At 38.5% G+C, this 25,898-nt stretch overlaps 1 protein-coding gene across 2 annotated transcripts in view; it reads right to left on the reverse strand.

Moving 5' to 3' along the window:
- The window catches only part of LOC102033028 (double-stranded RNA-binding protein Staufen homolog 2-like), a 75,425-nt gene extending 58,184 nt beyond the window's left edge, over positions 1-17,241 (reverse strand). The window contains exons 1-4 of one of the 2 annotated variants that reach the window (XM_031065112.1): positions 17,028-17,241; positions 15,838-15,983; positions 11,090-11,249; positions 8,678-8,813 (exon numbers count right to left, since the gene is read on the reverse strand). In XM_031065112.1, the coding sequence (XP_030920972.1) occupies positions 8,678-8,813; positions 11,090-11,249; positions 15,838-15,983; positions 17,028-17,214 (629 nt within the window). In that variant the 5' untranslated portion in view covers positions 17,215-17,241. The remainder of the gene's footprint in view (positions 1-8,677; positions 8,814-11,089; positions 11,250-15,837; positions 15,984-17,027) is intronic. The other variant, XM_005430787.2, reaches the window with a different exon arrangement.
- Positions 17,242-25,898: the final 8,657 nt, after the last annotated feature.

Here is a 25,898-nt window from a genome sequence, read left to right on the forward strand (position 1 = left end):
GCCTTATCTTTAAGGAAATGTCTTTAGGGCAGGCCTGAGGAATGAATTAATATGATGAAATCAGAATTCATGCTTTGTGCAGATAAACCAAACACTCAATTGTCACTGCTGGCAAACTGGCATCCTTTACTTGCACTAGATTTACATAAAAAAGGAAAACTGCTGCTGAAGCTACTGCATTAGAGCCTCAGTTATTATAGAAGAGGAAAACTTGAAGAAAATGATGAGACAAAGCCTTGCAGAAAACCTGGTTTAAATTGATTTGTGCTGGAATTATGACATCTTAAAGTCATGAAAAGCTTCAGAATAGAAAAATGCAACTTTTTTGAGAATGCTTTTGCTGAGAAATTCTTGCACAAATTCATGCTGCCATCTAATGGTCTAAATCAGCTATTTCCAGCTGAATAATTAAATCTGAACAATCACTTGCATTATTCTTTGGACTATTCTTTATTTTCCTCAGTTTTAATCCTTTGAAATTGATATCTGTTGTTCAGAATTAAATTATAGCATATTTAAGGAGATATAACCTATTTTAAACAAACTTTGAATTTCTATTTTCAATAGTTTTTAATATTTCTTCCAAGGTTCTTTTCCCAAACTACTGGGAGGAGTTTGAGGAATGCAGAAAGGAGGTTTTGCAAAGTCAGTCAGTAAACATTTTTATCGTCACATCTCTCAATCCTTAAAATACAAATTTTAAAGACAGAATTTTGCAACATTGAATGGAAATGCAGGCAAAGCACTCTGACTCTGGCTTTTTTGGGGGAAGAATGTTGTACCCTATGGCTAAGGTCTGAAGCTGACAACTGTAGCAAAGTAAAAATCCCTGTGGCACGCCACACTGTTCCTCACAAACCAAGAGATTTGTTTGCTGTGATCAGTTCAACAGAACAAGCTCCAGGACTGAGGGTTCACTTCACGTGGGGAGCAAGGGCACTGGTCTCCACAGCCAAACAGCTTCTTGCAGCAAAACAGGGCTTCATTCAATCAAAACCAATTCAATGTTTGCATGCCTGCCTCTCCTCAAAACTGCTGTTACTCAGATATGTCCCTAAAGAGTTTGTTCTTTTAATACTTTTCTCTCCCACTTCTCTCTGGGGAGAGATTTTTGTCTTTTTTTCAGTCCTTCCACTGCGACAGTCGAATTACTCCCACTATAGCACTCATAAAATTATTGCAAATCAACATTCTTAGGATTATTTCTCAGAGCAGGATTCAGCCTTAGATTCAGATGCCTAAATTTAGGTATTTAGTTAATGTGTAGACACTAAGTTGCTATAAAAGTGAAGCTCTGGAGAGATCCATACAAAACACAGACAACCTAGCTTAAGGCATGACAAACAGCATTCTGGACTAGGAATTGTTCTGCCTAATCCTTCCACTGGTTATAAGGGGAGACTAAGACTTTCTAATGCACAGGCAGAGACTATTTGAAAGGCATCTGAGCTTGGATCCAAATCCCACCAGCACCCTAAAGAACTGCACCTAGCTGCCTGAACACAAGCACACAGTACAACTTGAGAATGGTCATGTACCTAAAACATCCACATGATGTGACACAGGACTGACCCATGAAACAGACCAGTTTCTCACAAATAGCTGGAGTCCTAGTGGATTGTATGAAACCCTACGATGACTGAACATCACTTTTAGGGATTCTGTCAATTGCCTAAACTTAGCTACACAGGGCCATTTGAAATGCTCTAGGGTATCTGACCTTCCTGACCTTCTGCCTGACCTTCCGCTGCAACTCCAGTAAAGGTCTCCTCCAGGTCTTCTGCTAAATCCATTGGTACCATGTGATGTCTCACACACCCTGCGATGTCTCAAGCGGCACTAGAGACCTATGTTTAGGCAACTTAGTGTCCCACATCTGCCACAGCATATTTGCTTGGGAAAAAAATCTGCTTTACACACAACTGTGCGCAAAATCCTCCTCTGTTGCAGCAAGCCTCAACACAAAACCTCAATAATGGGAACTCAGCAACAGATATTAGGCTAATCATGTACCTAGAGTAACAAAAAGACTGCCTGGACTAATCTGAATTTTACATTTTCCAGGTTGCTGGCTGATCTAATCAATAAGAGATAGAAGTCTTTCAGATCCAACTGCCTTTTATATTATGCACTGAAATATTTTTGCCTCAAACAGAAGAGGCTCTCCATGCAGAGAGCTGCCTTTTGCTAGAAGGTAAACAGGGTGCTCAAGCAGCACAGGAGAACGCCTAAAGGTCATGAAAATTTCAGACCTCATTCTCTTTCTGTAAATTAGATAACTGGGTTGTATAACTGTAGGTGTAATTTTGGAGATGCTAATATCAATAGATTGTCTCCTGCATTGCAACCCATGCACTTCAAATTTGGCTTCCACAGCTGTTCTTCTGGCTAGATTTTCCTTTTTTTCCCCCTCATAGGACTATGTAACTTTTGTGAAACAAATGAAGTTGGGTGAGGATTTAGACTGCATTACTAAGCACTCATGTCAAGTAACACTTCTCTCAAATATTTTCCCTTTGATGCACATATTAAATCTTTAGGTCGGCATTCATAAAAGAAACAAACTCTTCATTTTATTCCATTGCTTCACCATAAAATCTTTTATTAATATGACTTGACAATTTTAGTAATTTATCCAATAATCACACAGTCTGCTCTCTCTTTGATCATTAGATTGGATAACATGTTAGTCCACTATGAAACTAGCAGCTGCAGATGTAGTTGGCCAAAGACCAGCCCTCAAGCTTTCTTTTATTATCCCTCATTTTTAAAGCGCTTGTTCAGTATTTAGGCACTGGTCCACAGGGCTGATATCCATCACTTCAGGAGCAGACAAGTCTACAGTTCCATGCAGCAAGTGCTACCTGGCAGGTAGGAACTACATGCCCAGATAGGGTGATAGCCTGTGCTTTGTGACCAGACAGAGTAGCTGGCTCCACAAGAGGCAAGGACATGCTGTTGCTTTATTTTTCTGAGTTTGGTCTTGCAAATGGCACTGTAAAGAAGCACTAATTAACATCAAAGAAAAATGTGCTCAGAATGGCAGAGCTATGAAAAAAGAGAAGATGGGGAATGGTTTGTGCACTCCCCCATGCTCTGAGGAGAAAGGGGATAGTCTTCTCTTTAGTCTGTGGTACACAACATATATGCAGGAAGAAGCAACCCTACACAAGACCAAGATGCTCAGTGCAGCAAAAACTGTCCAAGTGCACAGAAGCTGTAGTTTATCCTAGGGACACCACTACTTTGCGTGACATGCTTGCAGAGCTATCACACCATCCAAATTCCCTAAAACCAAGCAAGAAACTGCTTTAATTACTTTATTTCCGTTCTTTAGCTTGTCAGTGTTTTGTATTCCCTTTGTTCCTACATTTCACAAGTGGTTTTAATTTTGAAACCTCTTTTTTTTATATATATGTAGATTTTTCAAGCTCTCGAGATTGTGGTAAGACACATATTAAGGAATTTTATATATTAAGAAAACAACTTCTGAATTCTCCCAAAACACAAGGTTTGGAGTTTATGATCTCTTTAACATTACTTTCCAAACTAAAACATCAAAAGCTGCTGTTCAGTTTCTAGTGGTTTTATTTCTTGGCTGAAAACTCTTTGTTTAGGTAAGTCTGTAAGATATAATTTCTTCTGTCACTTACAGACATTCTATAATTGAAAGCACTTCAGGACAATTAAACTTCAGGAATGACTCTTCAATTCTAACTGAAGAAAAAAATAAAACCAGCATTCAATGGTAACAAGGCAAGTTGGACAATCCCGTAGTCAGAATTGATACCTCATTTTCTTCTTTAACTACTCTAATTTAAACAGCCTTGTTTTTAATCCTTTTTTACGTGGTTTAAGCCAATTGCATTTTAGCCAGAGATGTGAGGGAGTATGGGTTCTAGCACTGGCTACAGATATGAAAATAAGCACATGTTTTGTCCTCAGCTCTGCCAATAGTTTTCAAACCTGACCCGCTGTCTCAAGGCTTGGGCTGTGCTGAGCAGCGTGCCAGTTCTCCTGACTCACGCCAAATGCTGGGCTGACAAACACGCAAGCTACATCAGTTAGCAACCCAGCCCTGAAAACATCAGCACCTCCTTCCCCAGAGCCAGCCTGGAAAACTCTTAAAGAAGCCATAAAAATTAAATCTTCACCATTTTTAGCTTTTCTGTAACATAGAGTGTTTGACTGGAAGGCCTTAGTGTGCTTTTGTTGCAAAATTGCTTGAAATTCCAACCTGTGAGCTTTTAAATTGGTTGTATATAACTGGTAAATTTTGAGTGCCAAAAGAGAATTTTCCTCTATTATAATCTCTGTTAGGAATACAGAAACCTTTGTTAAATAAGAAGTCGTCTAACATGGCTGGATTCAGGGTTGGCAACTTTTTTAAGAGCTCTGTGTTATCAGAGGCCATCTGATAACACAGATATTCTTTTACCAAACTTGCATAGATTTTACTTCAATAAAGAAAATCCAGAGAAGACTCCAAGTTGTTATCTACACTGTGAAATAAATGAACAGAAGTATACAGATACTTCATCAGCCTGTCACAATATGCACTATAATGGCAGTGACACAATGCCGTTAATAAGTTAACAATACTGCATTCACTATCTTGAGTGAAGACTAAGCATGAAAACATTCATACCTCATCCAGTTCCAAGCTGGACTGTGTTTTATCTACTTAGCTACCCTAAGAGGGGCACTGACTTGTCTTGCACCTCCTAACTTAGCACAGAAGAGACTTACAAGGCTAAGACCTTAATACAGTGTTAAACACTGCCTTAAATGTTTTGCTGTCTGCCATGCTGAGTTTTGCATGCACAAAGCTCTAGAAATAGCCAGTCTCCAACACCTACCCTGGTGCAGCACTACCAGCACTATAAGCAACAGGTAGCTAGAGCATGTCCTGATAAAAATCACAGAAATACTATGGGAAAGTGTTACTGAGAACATTTGTTGCATTGAAGAGAACACCTGTAGAAGGATGCTCATTTGGGACATCTCATCGCTTGCTTTCCATGCTGACCAGTAGGAAAACCTTCCCTTTTTCCTCTCACTTGTTTGCTGTCCTTTTCCCTATGAAAAGAGCATATCTATCACATAGCTATCACCTTTACCTTCACAGTTTCAGACCTTGCCAATGGATGTAGGCCCCTTACAAACCTGCTTCATCATCCTCTGTGCAACATACTGCCCATATAACTATATTCCACGGCATGTGAGAGTAGTCCTTCACACATTTAAGTCAACCTAAGTTGCCCTTACATTCCAAACACAGCCTGCCCCTCTCTGGCAAAGGCACAAGCCCCTGTCTGCCAAGAAAAAAGTGTCTAAGTACAGTTGTAAGTCGAGGAGTAACTTCTGCTTTCCTCTCCCCCCAAAAATTGATTAACTTCCAAGCAGCTCAACTTCCAGTGCTGGAGGTAGGAAATATTCAGGGACACAAAGGCTAGGGACAAGTGAAGGAGGAGGAATCACTGCCACTTTGACATAAATCACCTTAGCCTGACAGGGAGTCTGGCCATCAACTTTGCATACGAATTGCAACTCTCAGATCATGTTTCCATGAGATACTGAAAAGGATCTTTTGTGCCACTTGAAACACTAGACTTTACTGGTATAGAGATATGCCCTAGAATGAACTTAATAATCTATTTTTTCCTCAAGACATTAGTCTTGCCAGTATCAGAGTTTCCCTAATGCAATCTCCTAATCTTCGTCTGTATCTTCACCTATTTGAAAAGCACATTTCTTTAAACAGAGATCAGCAAACGGAATGCAGATACAGTATAAAGACAAAGCTTCCAATTTATTTAACATATTTTGTATCTTTTTTAATAACAGAAAATCTACAGTCAGAAACTAATGAAAATGAAAGAAACCTTCATGCAGCATATTATCTACATTAATTCGCAAATCTTATTTTTAACAGTCTATATAGTCTGCATTTACTTGGGTACTTCAACAGTACTTCTATTCCACTACCCAATTCCCAAAAATCAGCAAATGAATGTTAAATACAATGTGGCAGTAGAAGAAAATAAATGTAACATATTATACCACAGGAACATAATACACTGCTGCATCATATACTTTATATTTCAGACTTCACTGGCTATTATAAACAATGCAGACTGTGTCTCCTGGCTTGCCTGTGGTGAGGATGAGTAGCAGTTGCCAAGCAGTGCTGACTGGCAGAGGTGCAGGATTGTGCCCATCACAGCCAGTGCCCACAGCACAGCCAGGCTGAGCCATGGGGGCTGTGCTGAGCTGCAGGGCCCATGCCCAGCACAGCTCACAGGACAGGGCTGTGCTGCTCAAATCCCCTGGCCACAGGACAGACCTGTGGCAAGAGATGGGCCCCTGGACAGCTCCCCCTCGGTACCACCCGTGTGGCCCTGCCTTTATCCGACAGCACAGCACAAAGTTTTCACATGACCATCAGCCCAGACTATTCCTGACAGGGTTGTCCCCTTGTAAGCAAATCCTATAAGAGTGTGAATGACCAAGAGGGGTTAATCTCTGCTAAGGCTGAGGTCTGCATGATGTGGTGCCTATGGGGAACAGTCCTGATCAATGCCACATCACTCAGGGCTCAAGGTAGCTGAAGGCATAGAAGATTATCTGTAATATTTGTTTCTTAAACCAGCAGGTCTAACAAACAGCATTTAAACGACACCTTACAAAGTCTAAGCACGTTTCTTACTGTGATAATAAAGGGCCAGCACCTCCCTATGCAAAACAAGGCAATGAACAATTATTTCTAACACAGTAGTCCATCAACAGTACTATACAGATAATTTTTCTGCTTCCTGTTTCCTCTAGCATTCATGTGTATACATGGCGTGTGCACAGCAGGTATTGTTCATGCAGATAGACAGGTATGTCCAGTTATTTACTACTTAGTAAATGTTACTAGCTATTATTCAATTTACTAACCATAGTAGTATAAGCTATTCTGCATGGGTAACTGCACTCAAATGAGCACAATGAAAAAGCAAGCACAGATTGTGGACTTCTGTCCCACCTAGCCTGTTTGCTTTGTGATCAGAAAAATCAAGTGGCCTTGGCTACCTCATGTGCCCAGAAAAATAGCCTTCATGTATCACTTTACCCTAACATCAAAACACGGCTCTCATGAAAGAAAGATTTCAAGGAAGCAAACTTATAAATTGAGCTAGACACACTAATCATTTTCTATGAAAAGAAATAATAAGAGTCAGCAACTGCTGAGTGTTTTGACATTCTATTTCCACCAATACCTTTCCATAATTAAGTTCAGATTCCAGAATCCCAGATTTCATGCCTTTAACTAGCTTTCATTTTTCCAGTATAGCATTATATCTGCTAGTCAAGCTAATCTCACTATAAAAGCAATTTAAATAAATGAAGGATTTCTAAATATTAACTAAACTCTTTTCAAGCACCATAATTAGCTTTTTAAACCATGATGGATGTAAGCAGAGACACAGGTCAGCAGTGACTAGAAATATAAGACAAGTGATACAAAAACCAGGCACTGTTCCACAGAATAATTAAAGGGTTTCTTCCAGATTATTTTGGGGTTTTTTTGTCTTCTATAATTCTAGGTATTGCTGTTATAAAACAACACAACCCACCAGCCGAGCAAATTTTAAAAAAACCAACAAAAAATCCAAGTCAGAATGAAGTGTTAAAACCCTACACTTACCAAATTATCATGATTTGGGGAAACATAAAATAGAATTAAGTAAATTGAAATATTTTCCTTAGACAATTCTGAAATGCTGCTTTTTTTTAAACTCCTTAATTTTTCAACATTGCAATAAATTCAAGTTCTAATGAAGAGTAATTTCGAACCAAAACACTCCTTCAGAGTTCATACCCTCAAGCCATTTGACAATTTTGAGATGCATAATAATGAACATGAAATCCATCAAGTCAAGCTTTATTAAAAAGGTAACATTTTTCACTGATAAAACATGTGTTTAGAACTTTCTGACCTGTTTTGGTTTGGTCTTTTTTTCATATTACGGATAATATTTTGTGTCTTGGAGCTTCAAAAGACCTGATCTAATACAGTTCCTCTGGGGACAAATAAGGAAAAATGAGGGAAAAAACCTATCTCAGAGAAAGTTTTTCAGATTACAAACTGACATAGTTCTGAGTATAGGTTTTTAAACTGTGAAATAAAGGATTTTTCCCAACTAAACATTGAGGATTAAGGAACTGAGATAGCTGACCAAGAAGAATGGTGAAAAAACAGAAACCAGAGAATGGTTTCAAGCTAGTTATCAAAATGAAGTCTTTCTAATTTTATATTCAATTTCTAAGAAAAGATTGCTTCATTTTTGATGCCACAGATTCGAATCACATGACATGACAGCAAAGAAAAGCAAAACCTTTCTCTGAAGTTAATGATCTGCCTTCTCACCACCACGGCTGTTTAATGTGCTTTTTAATGCACATAAAAAAAACAAAAGCAGTTTTACACATCTTTATTCTTTGTGATGAGCTTAGGGCACCTGTCTCTTTTAGGAGGTAATTATGCATGTTTCTAAATAAGACTGCAGACTCTCCTTAACAAAATTTTTCTTTTACTCTGAAGTAGTTTTCTTTTACTCTGAAATAACCTAGAAACTTAATGAAGATTTAGGACATAAAAAAAATTTAAAATAACAGAAAGAATACAAACCTCTGATTGTACATGCCCCGGAAATTATAATTTGCTCTGTAATTTGGGATTGGCTTTGGATCTAACGGCCTGTAGATGGCAGGTTCTCCCCTTTTCATTGCCAGACCATTCAGTTCCACAGTTGGTGTTATACTGCCTGCAAAAAAAACCACTGTAAGTAAGGTGCTTAAACCAGAAATACTGAAAAACACACAAGCAGGACTGAGCTACAAAGAGAGACCTACACCATATTCTTTTTACTCTTAAATTAAAAAGATGCAACTAAAAAGACATTTCAGTTTCTTTAAAAGATAGGAATATAGATGTCAACTTAATCATACGCAATGAGAAAGAACATTTAAAAATCTCTCTCAGTGAATTCTCTATGCAGTTTCAGTAGACTAACCTTCACATATGAATGAGAAAATCAGTGTAATAAACAAGCTGGTTATTCATCTTTCCAAAGTACTTACAATACATTATGATACATTCTGAAAGAACTATAAAGATAATAGAATAATGTGTCTTTCTGCTGAATACCATTAAATAAAACCACAAGCAGAGCAAAGAGTCATTGAAACAAGCATGAAGTAACAGGCATTACTGCAGTCATTCAGAAATCTCACAACAAGTGAGAAAAAATGTTTTATTTGCAAGACTTGAAAACTAAGATTATGTCTAAGAACTAATGGTCTCATAGGAGTGATCTAACAGACTGAGCACACAGCTCCTGGAAATCAGTGCAACTACAGCCATCTACTGGTGACAGAATGCAAAAATAGAAGGCAGCCAGTACTTGCCCACTTGCATGGTTTCTAAAAATGCCAAATAAGCTACATCCAACTCCTTTCTTTCTTTTTTATTAGATAAAACGTTCAGCTACAATAATCCCCACTTACACTGTTGTAAGAGAATCCTGAATGAGCTAAATTCCAATAAAAAGGAGTTAATATATTCTGAAAATATTTTCATGAGAGATTCAAATGAATTTACCCTTTAAAAAACTATGATTAATTTTCCAGACTGACATTGGAAGCTTTATGTGCCAAATGATAAAAATGTTTATGCAACACTTACTCAAAAACTTATACCAACAACAATTCTTATAATTTCCAGAGCAAGACATTTATATGAATTCAAATTTTTTATAGAAATACAAAATGTCATTTTGATGTGAATATACCTGTGCATATACAATGCACCTTTCTTAGAGCAAAATTACAGTGTTAAGTGATAAAATTTTTAATTAATTCTCTTAAAGCCTATTCCTCTTGTTATCAGATTTTCCCTCTAAGAATATGCTCAAAGCCAAAAAAATCTAGAAATCTTGACATCTACAATGTCAAGAACCAAACTCAGGATCACTTTTCACAGAGGTTTGAGCGTCCTGCTTTGTAAGCAGCCAAAGTCACAGTGACTGTGAAGGGAGCAGGGCAAAACCAGTGTCCTGGTTCTGGAGAGGAAACATACTGATCTCCAAAGGAGAGAGAGAACACTAGCACACCACTCTCAAACAATCTCTAATGCTCAGGATAACACTCACAAGTTCTAAAGGAAATTTACTCCTGCTTTTATCTTTCCAACATAGAGAAGATAAACTGCAAAATTACTTAATTTTAAGAAAGCGGCTGAAGAATACATTTTTAAAAGAGGGGGAGGGGTAGATGGAAATTTAAGGGGAAAAAGGGAAAACAGAAAAGAGGTGGGGGAAAAGGGTTATTTCAAAATAAAAATGAGAAAATAATCTCACTACTTGATTTCCTTTATATTAGTCTGAAATGAAGTTTTTTTTTTAATTGATCAAGACAGAACAGATCACTGAGCATGTGCATGATATGTGTACCTCAGAAGGTTTTGCATGCACCAAAGGCAACAGCACAAAATGAAGGCTGAAAGACACCAGTACACATTCTTTCTATTATTGAATCAAGTTTCTAAAGCCACCTGAAAGCTTTTTGAAAGCACAGGTTGCTCTGAAGGAAACCTCAGCATGCAGGAAATTACCTGTCAAAGTTCTCATGTCAAATCCCAGCCTTTTGTTTATGCCAGAGATGCAATTTCACAGGATTGGACTGGATAAAATTTCCAACTTCACTGGAAAGTTAGCTAAAATAATGCTTTGGGAAATGTGTTTTAGTTGATTCAGTCTGGTTTTCTCCTTTCCTCCAGTCTGCTTACAGTTGATCACATACCATCACTTAGCACATATCTAAGCATTACCTAATTAATATATTCCCTTACAGTTCAGCCATTTTAGATATGTGCATTAAAAATTCTTCCATGAAAGCTTGCTAGAGGTTCTGCATTATCCAATCATACTATAGCTATGTTGATTTTCATCCTAGAAATTTAAGTATCTTGTTAAAATTACTTATTGAGTGCTATAATATGCTGAGACTTCGACAAGATCTAACACAGAGGAAAATGTCATACCTGGATTATTATTTACATTGTTTTTGGGTGGTCTAGGCGTTGGCTTGGGAAGGGTGGTTTCATTCAATGCTTTGCTAGCAGCAGCATGTTGGGCCTTTTTAATACTGCTTCCTTCAGCTTCCCAGGTCTGTTCTCCAAGAGTCAGCTGCACTGTGAACATCTTCAAAGACAAAGAACAGGTAAACACTGGCAAGATTATCACTGTGGATTAGAACAATATGTATAAAAGCTTCCAGGGCAGAAGAGAGACCGTGCTTTCTTTTCATTGTATTCAACTCCCAGATAATACATCTGATTCTTCCAGAGATCAGTGAGACCTTATCTGTGAGCAACATTTGGCCTTTCAAATCACAAAGTAAAATAGTGTAATGGTAATGTCATTATCAAAGAACAGAATAGTATTTAAACCAAGTAAGAATAACTTCAAACTGATCCTCTGCTCTTAGAAGACTATGTACAGGTCAGCTATGAACGCATTTCTTCCTATATTTGAGTATGTTTAGTCACTTTACTTGTAGAAAACAAACACTAAACATGCTACTGAGAAAAAAAATCAATTCTGTAATGATTATGAATGAACATAAATGACTACACTCTTCTCAAGGCAGCAGAGAATTTGGCCCAGATAGTTTTACAGAGTGAATTAATTTCTCACATATCCAGATTTCTAAAAATAAATGCCTTTTGTTAGGGCAGAGTCACAACTCAAGCATGTTCAAAAAGAGAAAGTAAGAAGCAAAATAATTACTATCTCTTCTAATGAAACTGCAGTTCTTAATGTAAAATCTATAATGAGGACAGGAACTGTAAACATCCAGAGTTCAGAAATGGACTAACTGATAAAAACCATATATTTCAATTTCTATGATAGAGGACTATTTCAAGTATCCATGCTGTGCAAATTGTGCCAATAAAACTCAATGCATGTTTAAGATATTAGATAGACTCTATCTTCTGTGTGATACATAAATGTTCTGTTTAAATTTGAGCATCTGAGAACAAGGGGAGAAAAGCTAGGAACTCGATATATTTGCCATATAATCCCTAGATAAAAAGCAGGACTTAATAGTCAGACACACACAGTAAACTAAGATTCACCTACCTCAGAAAACAGACTAACTTACTTGAGTCAAAGAAAAAATTATCTACATATTAGTATGAGAAGTATATAAAGTAAAATTTTAATGTTGACAGTTCTCTAATTGTTTCCCTTATTTAAATTTGCTAGATTCAGGACCAGGTTTTTAGAGATTAATATCGTGGGCAGCCTTTAAATCTGCCTTTACATATACATTTTTTTAGCAAGTACTTGCAAACAAGCATTTGAACACAAGAATGTACGTGTCTCCCAGCTCAGCCCTCTGCACATGCACGCATTGCATTCAAACTGAATGCTATAAATACATACTGGTGTCTTAATTACAGCCTTGAGTTTTGGCCTACTGCAATTTTCAGAAGCACAATGCAAGACCCTGTATCAGAGCTCCTATTGCCATGTCGTTTTTGCCACAGCAGTCACAACAATTTCCTCATGGAAGAAAGAGAGAAATAGTCTCTTAATTTTACACTCTGTCAAACCCAACCCCCATCTGAAAGCTAAGATGGGTATTAGAGCTAAATACCCATAATTATATAAATTACCTACAAACATACATCCTTATTACTAAAAAAGTTGAAATTTGATTTCTAGATCTGAAGTTTATATATTTTATATTTTGCAAGAAAGTATCCGTACAGTATTTTTATAGGAGGAGGAAATTCCTGAATTTAAATGAAAATATGATTAATAATGGCTACTTATCTACCTATAACTCTTAGTGCTTAGAACAATAAATAGGAACTCCAGATGACAGAGGGCTTGCTCAGGAAATTTCTGCCAGTCAGAGCACCTTCTCACTTAACACATCTGCAAAAAAACTCCTGCAAAAATGCACACATAGGAGTAGGTTTATTCCTTTATTGAAGGAACAAACCTGCCTAAATCCAAACTCTGGAGCAGATAATGGAACATTCAAGTCCTGGAATACCAGAGCTAACAGTTCTGCTATTGACTGAGAGACATTTTTCACCTGAGGAAATTTCTATTCCTTACACCCAACATAATCTACCTGATGTCCAGAGAGCAGAAATGCAAAGGCCACCATGCTTATGCTTGTTCCATTCTGCTGTGCTTGTAAGGTCAGTCTCTCTAAGCTCTGACAACTCTTTACTCCTCACTTCTTCTGTGTAAAACTTTCTCTCCTCCTTCCCAGTTTTTGAAGTGCTACATCCCTTACCCCTTTCCCTCTTTTCTGTACCACCATCCACTTTCTTTTGCCACTGTTCCTTTTAAATTTGTATCCTGAAATGACACTGACATGGGAGGACAGAAGACACAATCAATCTGACTTACGTACTCAAAACATCATTTATGCTAACAAAGACTTTCTGATTTTTCTTATGATGAAGAATCCACCTGGAGGGCAGATTCCTAGAAACCCTAAGTGCACTCTTAGGAAGAGCCACTTCTCTCCCAACTGCACTGTTTCTAGTTTTCTATTTCTACCCAATTGTCTAAACTTTTTTTCCAGAGACAACTAGGAAAAAGGATATAAACATTTACTAGCATTTGTGGTCACAATACAGACAGCTATCTTGTAGAGCATGTCTGAAAATTGTGAAAGCCACCCGTGGTCAGGAACACAGTATGTGTAGGAACAAAGCAATATGAGAAGCTCCTTGAATGGCAAAGAGCAACAGCAGCATTACATCCTTCAGATCATGCTTCCCAGGACAGATTTAGGTCTCTTTCACATATTCTGTCAAGTATATCATCATATTACTAGCAAGACATGATACTAAATTGCTAATAGAGTCATAATAAATTCTATCTCTTTCTTCACTTTTCATAGGTCAAAACCTGCATAATCTTATCAATATTGCCCTCATTCTTCATTCATTTCTCTTTTTTTTATCTCACTACACAGATCAAAATTAGACTTAATATCCATCTGAGTCTATAGAGCACATAACTGGTTTTTTACCACTATGAGCACAACTAAAAGAATTAGGTAAATTGAAAAATTAAGAAATTAATTGAAAATCTGGATTTCAGAAGTGCAGGTAACGCAGACTTAAGTCATTTAATTGATACCAGTTCCTTTAAAAGGAATAACAAATATATCATAGAATCAATAAAGTTGATTAGACCTCTAGGATTAGCAAGTCCAAACTTTGACCAAACACCACCACACCACACAAACCATAGTACTAAGTGCCATGTCCAATCATTTCTTGAAAACTTCCAGGGATGGCTATTCCATCACCTCCCTGAGCAGTCCAGTCCAATGCTTAACCACCCTCTGAGTCAAAAAATTTTTCATCGTGTCCAAACTGAACCTCCCCTGGCACATTTTGAGGTTATGTTCCCTTATCCTGTTGCCAATTGCTTGGGAGAAGGGTGCTCCCTTCCACATGTGAACAATTTCTTATCCTACTAAAATTTTAAGCACAATATGAATGTCCTATAACTCAAATCTCCTTACTGCTGAGAAATGTAAACAGCCAAAACCACACTGCAAAGTAATTATTTTTTCACAAAAATGGAAAAAAAAGGTAACACAATAAACACAATAGTGAGAAGTTACAGAAAGCCCAACAAATGCAATATGCAACCTAAAACCAACCAGCCAGTGTACCCTGTAGTGCCAAACACCTCCAGGAAGAGGAAGAGCTCTTCAATTTCCATTTGCAACGAAGGATGCTAAAAGCAGCCCCACACCTGCTGACATCATTTCCACCACTGTAACACGTTCAGCATCACCACCCAGAGCTGAAGGTCAGTGATTTGCATCAGTTCTGCACTAGTCGGCAACACAGTGTGCAACACAGGAACAAGGGGCAAGGGCAGAGACAGCCCATGAGGAGCTGAAACTGTTACTAATCTACACCCTGGCCCTGCTGCCTCATGTGATTTAGCCACTCCAGAAATACTACGCACAAAGCAGCTACTAATTGTGCCAGCGTCTCACTCAGACTTTTCTCGGATTTTTCCTCCCCCAGTTTGCTCCTAAGTAGGGAAGAAATTCAAAATTATATCAAAAAATTACCATGAGGATATTCCTCTGTATTCCCCATCATCTGAAAGCATCCTAATTTTTACTTCTTAAATTGGACATCCACCCAACAAGTGGCCAGAGTTAGCTGTCAAATCACTAGAAACTTCTATGCTATAATCACATTAGGAGTTTTAGTATTGTAAAGTTGCACAGTAATAAAGTTTGTGCCCTAGAATGCAAGACTCAAAGACAGACTATCAACTTAATGGACAAAAAATTGCATCAATAAGCACTTTAAAAAATGTCACAAATTTGTCATCACCATTACCAAGAAACAAATGCAGAGGAGCCATCAGAGGCATGCTGACTGCGGAGAAACATTCATGCAGCCCAAAAAGCAAATGCCCCAGAAAGATTAAGGAAGGGTGGTGACACCCTGAAAAAACCTTCATGAGGTCTATATAAAGACCAGCAAATGTAAACTCAAAGATGAGACACAAAGTAAAGTACAAAATGATCTACAGGGCTTCTGTAACAGAAATACAGGCATACTTTCTGAAAGTGTGGTCTAAAAGAGCAGCAAAATAAAGAACAGGAAGAAAGCCCTTACACTAGAAATGTAGCTGGGTTTGACAAGCACATTTGTCCAAACCATGATATTATCTGTTCAGCATGTAAGGTATGGCTCATCACCTGGAACTGTGACCTTACCTTGGCATGAGCAGGCCCTCTTTCATTCAGAAGCTTATACTGGGGTTGAATTCTATTGAAACGGGCTAACTCATTTACCAGACACATTGGAGTTTTCTCTTTGGGGTTTGCCATGTTATCTTGGAGAGGAGCTGTAAATAAAGAGTCTGTAAAGTTTTTGTGGAGAAATGTACTCTTCACAACTTCACAAAGCTTTGCAAAAGCAGCATGCTTAAAAAAGGAAATACTTTGGCTAAAACATAATTTTTGCATATATGCTAAATACAAAGTTTAAATACCATTTATATATCAATCACATGAAACTATGTAGTTCCCAATAACAATTTTGATTGCATGCAATTTAAAAAGCCCCAAAATTATTTCTTTCCAAAATGTCCATATGAAAGATGACAGTACAGGAGAGCATATGCATATTCTGTATTTTCAGTGTCACCAAAGTTCACTGTCAGGAGTATACTGGTTCCTGGAGTTGACTAGTCTTTAAGAATGGTTTTTCCACTCTTTGAAGCAGAAGTGGGTAGCATAAGAGTTATGAGACAAATACAGTAGATGAAACCCTGAGGTCCCCACTTGTTTTTGCCAGCTTCTTCCCAGAGTTTAAGACTTTTCTCACAATACCAAAGTCACTCTCAGAACACTCATATAGAACACCTCCTCCTTTAAGGATTTAGTTCTGCTTTCTTTAGACTGTTTCACTTTCTGTGGAGTTTTTGCAATTTATTTGTATTTATCCCTAACACACACACATTATCATTTCTTGCTTAAATTGTTAGGACAACACTTCTGCATTTTACACCCAGTTCAGCATAGAAACTACAGCATTTATTAGGCCACAAAGGAAACACCAAATACTGCCAAGCATTCAGAAGACATTCTGTTCTAGGTAAAAGAAATAAACTTGGAGACCTTCCTGCTCCACTAAAACTTCTCTATAAAAGATACGCTGAGAATTTGACAAAATAGACATGTTCTTTCCTGAGCTTTTACATCATTGATCAAAACTTCACTCCAAATCCGAGCTCAATAAAGAAACTAAACTTTGTAAAGAGTTTATTTAGCCAAAACATTTTTCTATGTGGGTTTTCTCCCTTATTTTAATCCTCTTTAAGACCTAATTATTTTTTTTAAATTAACAAGTCATCAAAAAGATTAATTTGAACACCAAAGAAAATATATCTGGACCAACTTACCTGGTGAGTTGATCAAAGACACGGGATCCACAAGGCTGGCAGTAGGACTGCTACAGCTGGCAGCCGATTCTGAAATGGATCCATTCATTGAGGATGTATTTGTAGCTGTAACTGGCAGGGGTAGCACCACAGGGGCCATGGTGGGTCCAGACAGGTTTGCTGTAGTCTGCATTTTAACTTGTGCCATTGCCTGTTACTGCAATAAATACATTTATGATCAGTAGAGCACTCTGCATTTTGAATGTCCAATGACTACAGTGCTATTAGCAACACTCCTTTTTTGCTCCTGGATCCGAGTCACAAAACTGTCCACAAAAGTCATGCCTCTGCAAACATTACTCCCAAATGGATGCACAGAGAAACAAAGCCCAGAGCCAAAGAACATCTCTGGAGAAGAACCTGCACACTTTGGCTCCAGGTTTTGCTTTTCAATGTTGGGGTCACCCTGCCTGAAATATAGCAGGAACAATTACTATTCTAGAATCAAATTCTACACAATTATTCTGCAGATGAGATAAGAACTTGCCAGTATCTTTAAGAGAGGATGACTTTGCAATCAAATACCATAGCAAACTTGCAAACTTTTGCCATTGTTTCTCCAGTAAAGCGCACCTTAAGTATCCAATAAGGCCACAAGAGAAAATCCCTAATTTTTTTGGCCATGTACCAAAGTAGAAAAGAGGGGGAAAAAAAAGAAAAAAATACAAACAAACAAGCCTCACCAATGATGCAAGTTCTTAAAAAAAATCACTGCTTATTCAGTCAACAGGTGGAGTACTTCAAAATCCTTGCATAAATTACTGGCAGAGGTACCAGGATTTCCTAAACTAGCCTTCAATCCAATGGCTAAAGCATTTACCGGGAATATGCCAGGTACTAATTATCTCTTTTCATCTGCCCAAATTAGTTTCTTTATTGCAAATACCTGTTCTCAGGCCAGGTCTACATGCATAAACAAACCAGGGTCAGGGCACCACTCCATATTACTCACTGAGACTATGCTCCTTGGCAAAATTTGGGCTACTGGCTGAAAACTCCTGCTGCTGCAAAAACTATGCAAGAGCAGTTTAGGTGCCTGCAGGCATCCCAGGTAATCCACTCAATTAAGAGAGAAACCAATCATTGTCAGTCATCTGGGAAAAAGGTTTGGGCTTCTCCTGTCCCATAAGGAACAGGATGACATATTTTACTCAGCAGCATGGACACAGACTGTATTATTTGGGGTTCATACACATGAGCTGATCTGTACAGAGCAGATAGAGAGACAAAACCTGTGAGAGCCAACAAGTGGCCTGGGCAACTGGGACTTGTCCCAGCAGCAGCTCTGGTCCTGCTGGCCAAGGCAGAGCAGGGGTTCAGCTCTCATCCACCACTAAGCTCTTTGCTTCTTCTGCTGGGGTAATTCTCTCTCCCTATCAAAAAAAAAGAACCAACAAACAAACCAATTCAACACCTGAGAAACTTTCTAATGGAGGGCTTATTGAAATGAATAACCTATATAAAATATATTGATTACCATCAGTATTTTTGCCCGTCTCTCTCCCAGTCTATTAAAAATATCCAAGTATCTTTACTCAGAGGGACAGTATTTTTGTATTAAGATCCCAAATCACTCATTACACCTTGGAGTACAAGTACTTTAACACAGTTGCACTAGTATAATGAAAATAATAAATCCTATTACTGTGACTCTGTCCTTTGGAGAAGAGGTTCAGACTGGAATGCCGTTTTTATTACTGAGGAAAGACAGATAACTGATTTAAGTCTCTGGAAAGGAAAAAGTAGAAAAAAATTAAAAATTGAGATGCAATCACCTGCTCTTTTCATAACTATCTTTGGTAAGATACTAATAGGGACAGATTTTAAATATATATATGTAGTTAGATGAGATATGTTCAAATACCTCATGTGTTCAAAAAAATATACTAAATTCATACTGTAAAAATCCTACTATCACTTCACAGCAAATGCCATACAATACAGCAGTACTGTTAGAAAGGCCTAACTTAAAGACTGAGAAGATGTAGAACTGTAGAAGTCTTTGGTATACAACATATCTGCTTCTGATTTTAAATATATTATTATAAACAGGAATTAATTAAAAAATATTCTTAATTGTAAACATTAAAGTCAATGATGGCAGAATTGGGCCATATGTCTTAAACATATTTAAAATGAAACCAACATAACATGAAATATCATCACAATAATTGAAGTTTAAAAGCTCACAGTATTTACAGCATTTTATCCTACAAACATGAGTATGAGAAAGGCATCACTCATATGGTACTGCATGAAATACTACTGAATACCTGGTCTTGAGCCCTGCCAGTTGTGAATTACCACTTCAGATTCCACTATTTTAAAAGTTTATTCTTCATGAAAGCAGAACTTACTAGTAAACAAATAAAATATTAAAGTATTATGTTCTACAGTACTGATGTTCTAAAGGGAGAAATTGTGGGAGGGATCCTTTCCTATTAAGGATAAAACAAGAAAAATCAGCTTAAGAATAGTATTGAGGAACTGCAAAAATGAACATGATAAGGTTTAGGGGGAAAAAAGACACTAAAAGTAAAGTACATAGAAAATTCAATTCTGAAATCAGAATTTATCATAACATATTGAATGCTGGATTGCTTTTTTTTAAGCTGCAGAACTCCTAGAAGAAACTGTAACTATTTTGCAAATTAACCTGTATAAGCAAAGATGCCAAGGCAGTAACATAATCGTAGAGACTAACGTTTAAGCAGATGAGATATGGAGATAAAAAATTTGTAATCAGTTCTAAAAATACACTAGTAGAGAGAGATAACAGAAAGAATACAGTTGATATAGTGATGGCATGTCATTCGCACACTACCAGGCAGCCAATCTTCAATGTCATGACAAAAGATGTCAAAAACTCTATGTTCCACCTTTTCTTTACATTTTTAACATATATACAACAGTGTTGTACTGCTTTATGAACAGTGAAGCAAAAAACATTTTGGGGCCTTCCAGCCACAAGCACAAACATAATAAAATACACAGCTATCTAAAATATAGGACTTAGGGGACAGAGATTTCACTAAGCTGGTCAGAGATGAAATGCAGTTATATAATCAAAATATTCTTACATCTTCTAGGCAGATATTTTTGAAAAATCTGACATATAAAAAAGTGATGGCTCATTAGGATTAAGATTACAAGAATCAAGATTACAATTAGAAAAGTCCCCACACCCCATTTCAGGTGGCTACCCAACTCATATCTAGGAAATTCCTACACCCAAGTGTCTCTACAGAGGTTTCCTTTCCAGTTCAGCAGTGGTTACAGACACTTGCACCTCTCAGAGAAAGCTGAAGTGCAAGCTGTGCCTCCCAGCTTTGTGCCTTTACTCAGCTGCCACGCCAAGACACAACAGAAAGGATATTTCCCAATGTTTGAATCACACACATCTATCCAGTCAAAGTCTGCAGATCACAGTGCTGCCGTTTTTGTAAGGCTGCACTGCAGAGCTCATGGTGTCTTATGAGATGCTGCAATGGTTTCTCCTCGTAGTCTCACCAACAGAGATGCAGTAGAAATGCAATAACAAACACATAAAGGGATGCAAATATACTAGAATTGCATTTTACTTCACTTCCCCTTTTGAGTACTTACTACATAGGCAACTACACAGGTTTCATAAAACACTTGGTACTGACTTTCATATTAAACTATGTACAAGCTGTGAATTTTCCTGACAAACTAAAAATGGCCAAACCAAAACAAACTCACACCAAAACAACAAAACAAAACTCCTCACATTTTAAAGTGAAAATATTGTTGTAAAATAGTCCATTCACTTTTTAATATATGAGGAAACACAATGTTGTTGTGAGTTGACCATGTCTGTACACCAGGTGACCACAAAAACTGCTCTGTGGCTCACCACCTCAGCTGGACAGGGGAGGGAAAATATAATGAAAGACTTGTGGGTCTAGACAGGTGCATGAAAAGATCACTCACCAATTACTGTCACATGCAGAACAAACTCAGCTTGGGGAGATTGACAATAAATTCATTTAATCAAATCAGAGTAGGAAAAGAAGAAATAAAAACTAAATCTTAAGAAAACCTTCCTCCCAGCCATTCTTTGTTCTCAGGCTTAACTTCACTCCTCAATTCTCCATGACCCAGAAGGATGGTGAATGGGGATCACAGTCAGTTCATCACATGTTATCTCTGCCACTCCATCCCGCTAAGGCAAGACTCCTCATATTCTTCCCCTGCTCCAGCATGGGGTCCCTCCCACCGGCGACCGTCCTCCAAAGATTTCTTCAACGTGAGTCCTTCACACAAGCTGCAGTTCTTGGTGAACTTTTCCAGTGTGGATCCCTTCCACAGGGTGGCATCCTTCAGGAGCAGAATGCTGCAGCAGGGGCCTCCCACAGGGTCACAGTTCATGCCAGTAAATCTGCTCCAGCGTGAACTCCTCTCTCTCTCGGTGGGGCCACACATCCTGTGGGTCTCCCCCACAGGCTGCGGGCGGATCTCTGCTCCACCATGGACCTCCATGGGCTGCAGGGGCACAGGCTGCCGTGTTTCACCATGGGCAGCACCACGGGCGGCAGAAGAGTCCCTGCTCTGGCGCCTGGAGCACCTCCTCTCCCCTTCCTTCTGCACTGAACTTGGTATCTGCAGAGCTGTTTCTCTCACATATTATTACTCCTCTCCTCTCCTCTCCTCTCCTCTCCTCTCCTCTCCTCCCCTCCTTTTCGTATTTTTCTGGAATCACTTTATAACCTTAGATCTTGTGACAAAAATATGAACTGAATGCTCAGGTGAAATGAGTCTTGGACTATGTCACAGTAATTGAATAAATAAACACCACAAAAGGCAGAAAGTATGGATGATGAGTTTTCAAACCAAACAGACTTGTACAATATGGGAAAATTGAAAAGGCAATATTAGAAAGAGAAGTCATAGGCACAATCAACTGATAGAGAAACCAATGGCCTGAACAGTCAAAACAGAAGCCTGGACTTCATCTGTGCAGAAAGTGAAAATGCACATATGCAGAGACACCACACTTTCACAGCGCTCTGTCATACAACCCGGAGTACCAAATTTAATCTGTGCATAAGTATTAATGGCGGCACACACTACATACTTGTGAAGGACTTTACAAATGGAACAACTGAGGGACAGCCACTGCTGAGCAAGAAAAATTACTTGACATATCTTGTATTTTATATAACCAAGAGTTCTGCTTATACTTTCTGATCAGTGTACATTTTTCACAAGAGTACCACATTAATGACCCCAGATCCTTTTCTACAGAACTGCTACCCAGCAAGTTCTAGGCTGTGCTCTCTTTGTGAAGCTGTTTCCTAGCTAATGAGACTTTGTTCTTGTCTTCCTTGAATTTTCTTATTAAAAAACCCAACAAAACAGAAAAAAAAAAAAAGACAATAATTTATTTTTTTCAAGATCACATTAAATTTTAATTCTAATTCCAAAATGTTTGCAAGTCTTCTCTAAGCCTGTTTTATAGCATCTCCAATTTAATAACTGCACTGTTTCATCCACATCATTAATGAAAACATTGAAAGGTACAGGAACATCAATCCAATAGACTGGGGGCAGTGTCTAAGCAGGCAGCAAGCATCTCAAGAGTTTTTTTCAGACCAACCCCATTTTGCTTAGAAGCTTGTCAATGTGATTCTTCTGTGAAAGTCCCAACTCACAGAACTGTAATAGTTAACAGCTTCCTAACTAAGAAGGGTTTGGTTTTAGCCTTAGCTTTAAAATTCCATTAAATGTTCTGTTCTTCTATTCTTCTGATATTAATTCATCCGTTCAGTTACACAAAAGCATACAAAACTGCCTAAAGGTAAAATACATTTCTGGTGTGCCATTTCTCACATTCATGGACATTTCTATAAAAAGTACTAAAGAAGTTCTAAGCCTCACGCAATTTTTTTTTACTGTGTTATATCTAGCAGCTTATTTGGGGTTGACAAAAACCACACAGCTCTGGATTACCTTCAGAGCAGCCTAATTAGAACTTTTGTCTTCTAATATCAAGTAATTAGATGGCCACACAGTAGCAGTTTAGCAAGAGTATGACTTAAAGCAACAATCAGCAGATGATTATCCAAACTTATTTGCAAAATTTATTTCATTTATACATTTTAAATAGCAAAAAATAAAACACTAGGCATGAAATTGCACAGGATTTCTCTGTTTTTAAAAATATATCTTTTTTTCTATATTACTGCTGGTCCCCCCTGTTTGTTCTTCCCATTTGCTCCTCCATCAATTTCACCACTTTTTGCCTTATGAGGAGTGGTTTGCCAACAGCCAAACTGATCTAATGACTTGCTGCCATAGCAAGGGACAATCCCATGTCCTCTCTTCCCTGCAGCAAAAAGCCAACACTTTCTGTCCATCTCCCTGAACCAGTTTTCATGGCAGGTAAGGAGAAAGACCAGAGGAGCATCTGGTCTGTACAAGGAGGGACACAAACTCCTGACCTGCAGTGGGTGCAAGGAATTAGCCCTTTCAACTCCTGCTAATCAGCTTAGCTTTGCTGTCAAGCCATACACTGAAGTTCATCTCCTTCACACTGTTCCTCACAAAGCCTGTGATCTCATCCCTGATGATTACATCTTCAGGAACCCGTGGCCTGGTTTCTTTTCTTTTACTGTGCCTTACAGTAGAGAACCTTATTTTCAATGAATATATGAACACAGCTACCAACTAATTAACAGCTAAGCAATACATGCCAGCAAGTGAAAGGATGCCTTAAAAGCATTTTACTTTGCAGAAGTATAAGATGGGTGGGGGAGAAATCACTCTTTTATTTTCATTGTTTTGGTAAGGTATTTTACAAGCAAAGGAAGTGACGTGGACTATTAGGGACTAATACCCAAAATTTAAGGAGCTACAAGACTTACAAAAAAGTTCCTCTTATTGCTCAGTGTTGAACCCAGTCTCTGAAGACTAAATACCACAGTTTCTTACAATTTGTTTTCTCTGCTCTTGGACTGGAGCAGAAAAGAGTTGTAGATAAAGCTCCAGGAAGGCGAGGAAGGGCCAAGCAGCTGCAGTGAACAGCAGGTCACAACATTGAACCCTACCACACTTTCTGATACTATCACCCACAGATGACTATCCTTTGCCAACACTCATGTACAATCAATAAGAATCTTCCTGAGGAAAGGTAGGTATTTTTGAAAGAAAGGTGTTTTTGAAGGTATTTTTGAAAGAAAAAATCAAGTAGGAAACAGACTAAAAATCTGCAGTCATATTTTTCAACCACTTCTTCAAACAGCAGTCAGTTCAACTTCCCTTTTGAATTATTACACATTAAAACAACATAAAAGGACTTAAAACTCAGAAAACTGAGGCAGAAACAGCTTCATCTTGCAGATTTCTTTCATCATGAAACCATATCTATTCCCTAGCTTCCAATATGATGTTGATCCAATTTGGTACAAAAAGCATGCAAGTCTCCAAATCAATGACCACATCACCATTATCACAGAATCACATTATGTGGGAGCACATACTATTTATATCTGTCATTGAGTCAATCCTTCTTTAAAAACTTACTTTAAAATTGTTTCATGTAAATTTGAAAAGAAAAGTAAAAAAACAAACCAGACAAACAAGGCAGCTAATTATGGAATCACAGACTAAACCTAAAGATTTTCTCAATCAACAAAATGGCCAAACATGGGGACTTTTACTGCCATTTAATTATGGTGTGTTAGCAACAGGGCAAGAACAGAAGTCTTACCCTGCAATCAAGATTGGATGTATATAACTTGAAATACATAGAATGTCCCAGAGTAAATATAATAAACAAACATTTAGGATGTAGTAAATTACTTAAACCACTACAGCAAATGTCAAGTAACTAATATGAAAAATCAGTGATCTACAAAGCCATTTACATCCACAGTACCTGTCACACCAGCACAGTCACCCACATTGTATGGCACAGCTGTACAGTGAGATATGAGGACTCAGATAAGGATTAAAGGCATCTATAATTCAGGTTTACACATATAAGCAAGGTTTAAATTGTCACTGAGTAAAAGGAAATACAGCATGGAATTACCATGGTTTACCACAGGGTACTGGGCTTGCACGGCCAAGCTTTGGCAGCAAGGGGTTACAGGGGTGGCTCCTGTGACAACCTGCCAGAAGCTTCCTCTGTCCAGCAGAGCCAATCCCTGGCAGTTCCAAAGATGGACGTGCTGCTGGTCAAGGCTGGGCCAATTAGAAATGGTGGTAATGCCTCCAACATATTTCAGAAGAAGAAAAAAAAGTCCTTGCACAGTTGTAATTGCGGGCAGAGAAGGGCAAGGTGGGAATGTGTGAGAGGAACAAGTGTGCAGCCAGCAAGGTCAGTGCAGAAGGAGGGGCAGGAGGTGCTCCAGGCACCAGAGCTGGGATTCCTCTGCAGCCTGTGGTGAGACCATGGTGAAGCAGCTGCGCCCCTGCAGCCCATGGAGATCCATGGGGATGCAGGTATTTGCCTGCAGCCTGTGGAGGAGCCCCACACTGGAGCAGGTGGGTGCCTGAGAGGAGGCTGTGAGCCCATGGGAGACCTGTGGAGGGAGGAGCCCAGCTCCTATAGTGGAGCAGCCTGGCCTTGAAGGACTGCACTCCATGGAAGAGTCACCCATGCTGCAGCAGTTTGGGCATGGATTGTATTGCCCATGGGATGGACTCGTGGTGGAGAGGCTTATGGAGAACTATGTCCCGCGGGAGGGACACCGCTGTGCAGCAGGGGAAGGACTCCTCTCCCTGAGCAGCAGGAGAAAAAGCTGGTGATGAACTGACTGTAATGCCCATTCCCTGTCTCCCTGTGCTGCTGGAGGAGAGTGTAGA

This window comes from Geospiza fortis, unplaced genomic scaffold (assembly GCF_000277835.1).
Source record: "Geospiza fortis unplaced genomic scaffold, GeoFor_1.0 scaffold922, whole genome shotgun sequence".
NCBI classification, from domain to species: Eukaryota; Metazoa; Chordata; class Aves; order Passeriformes; family Thraupidae; genus Geospiza; species Geospiza fortis.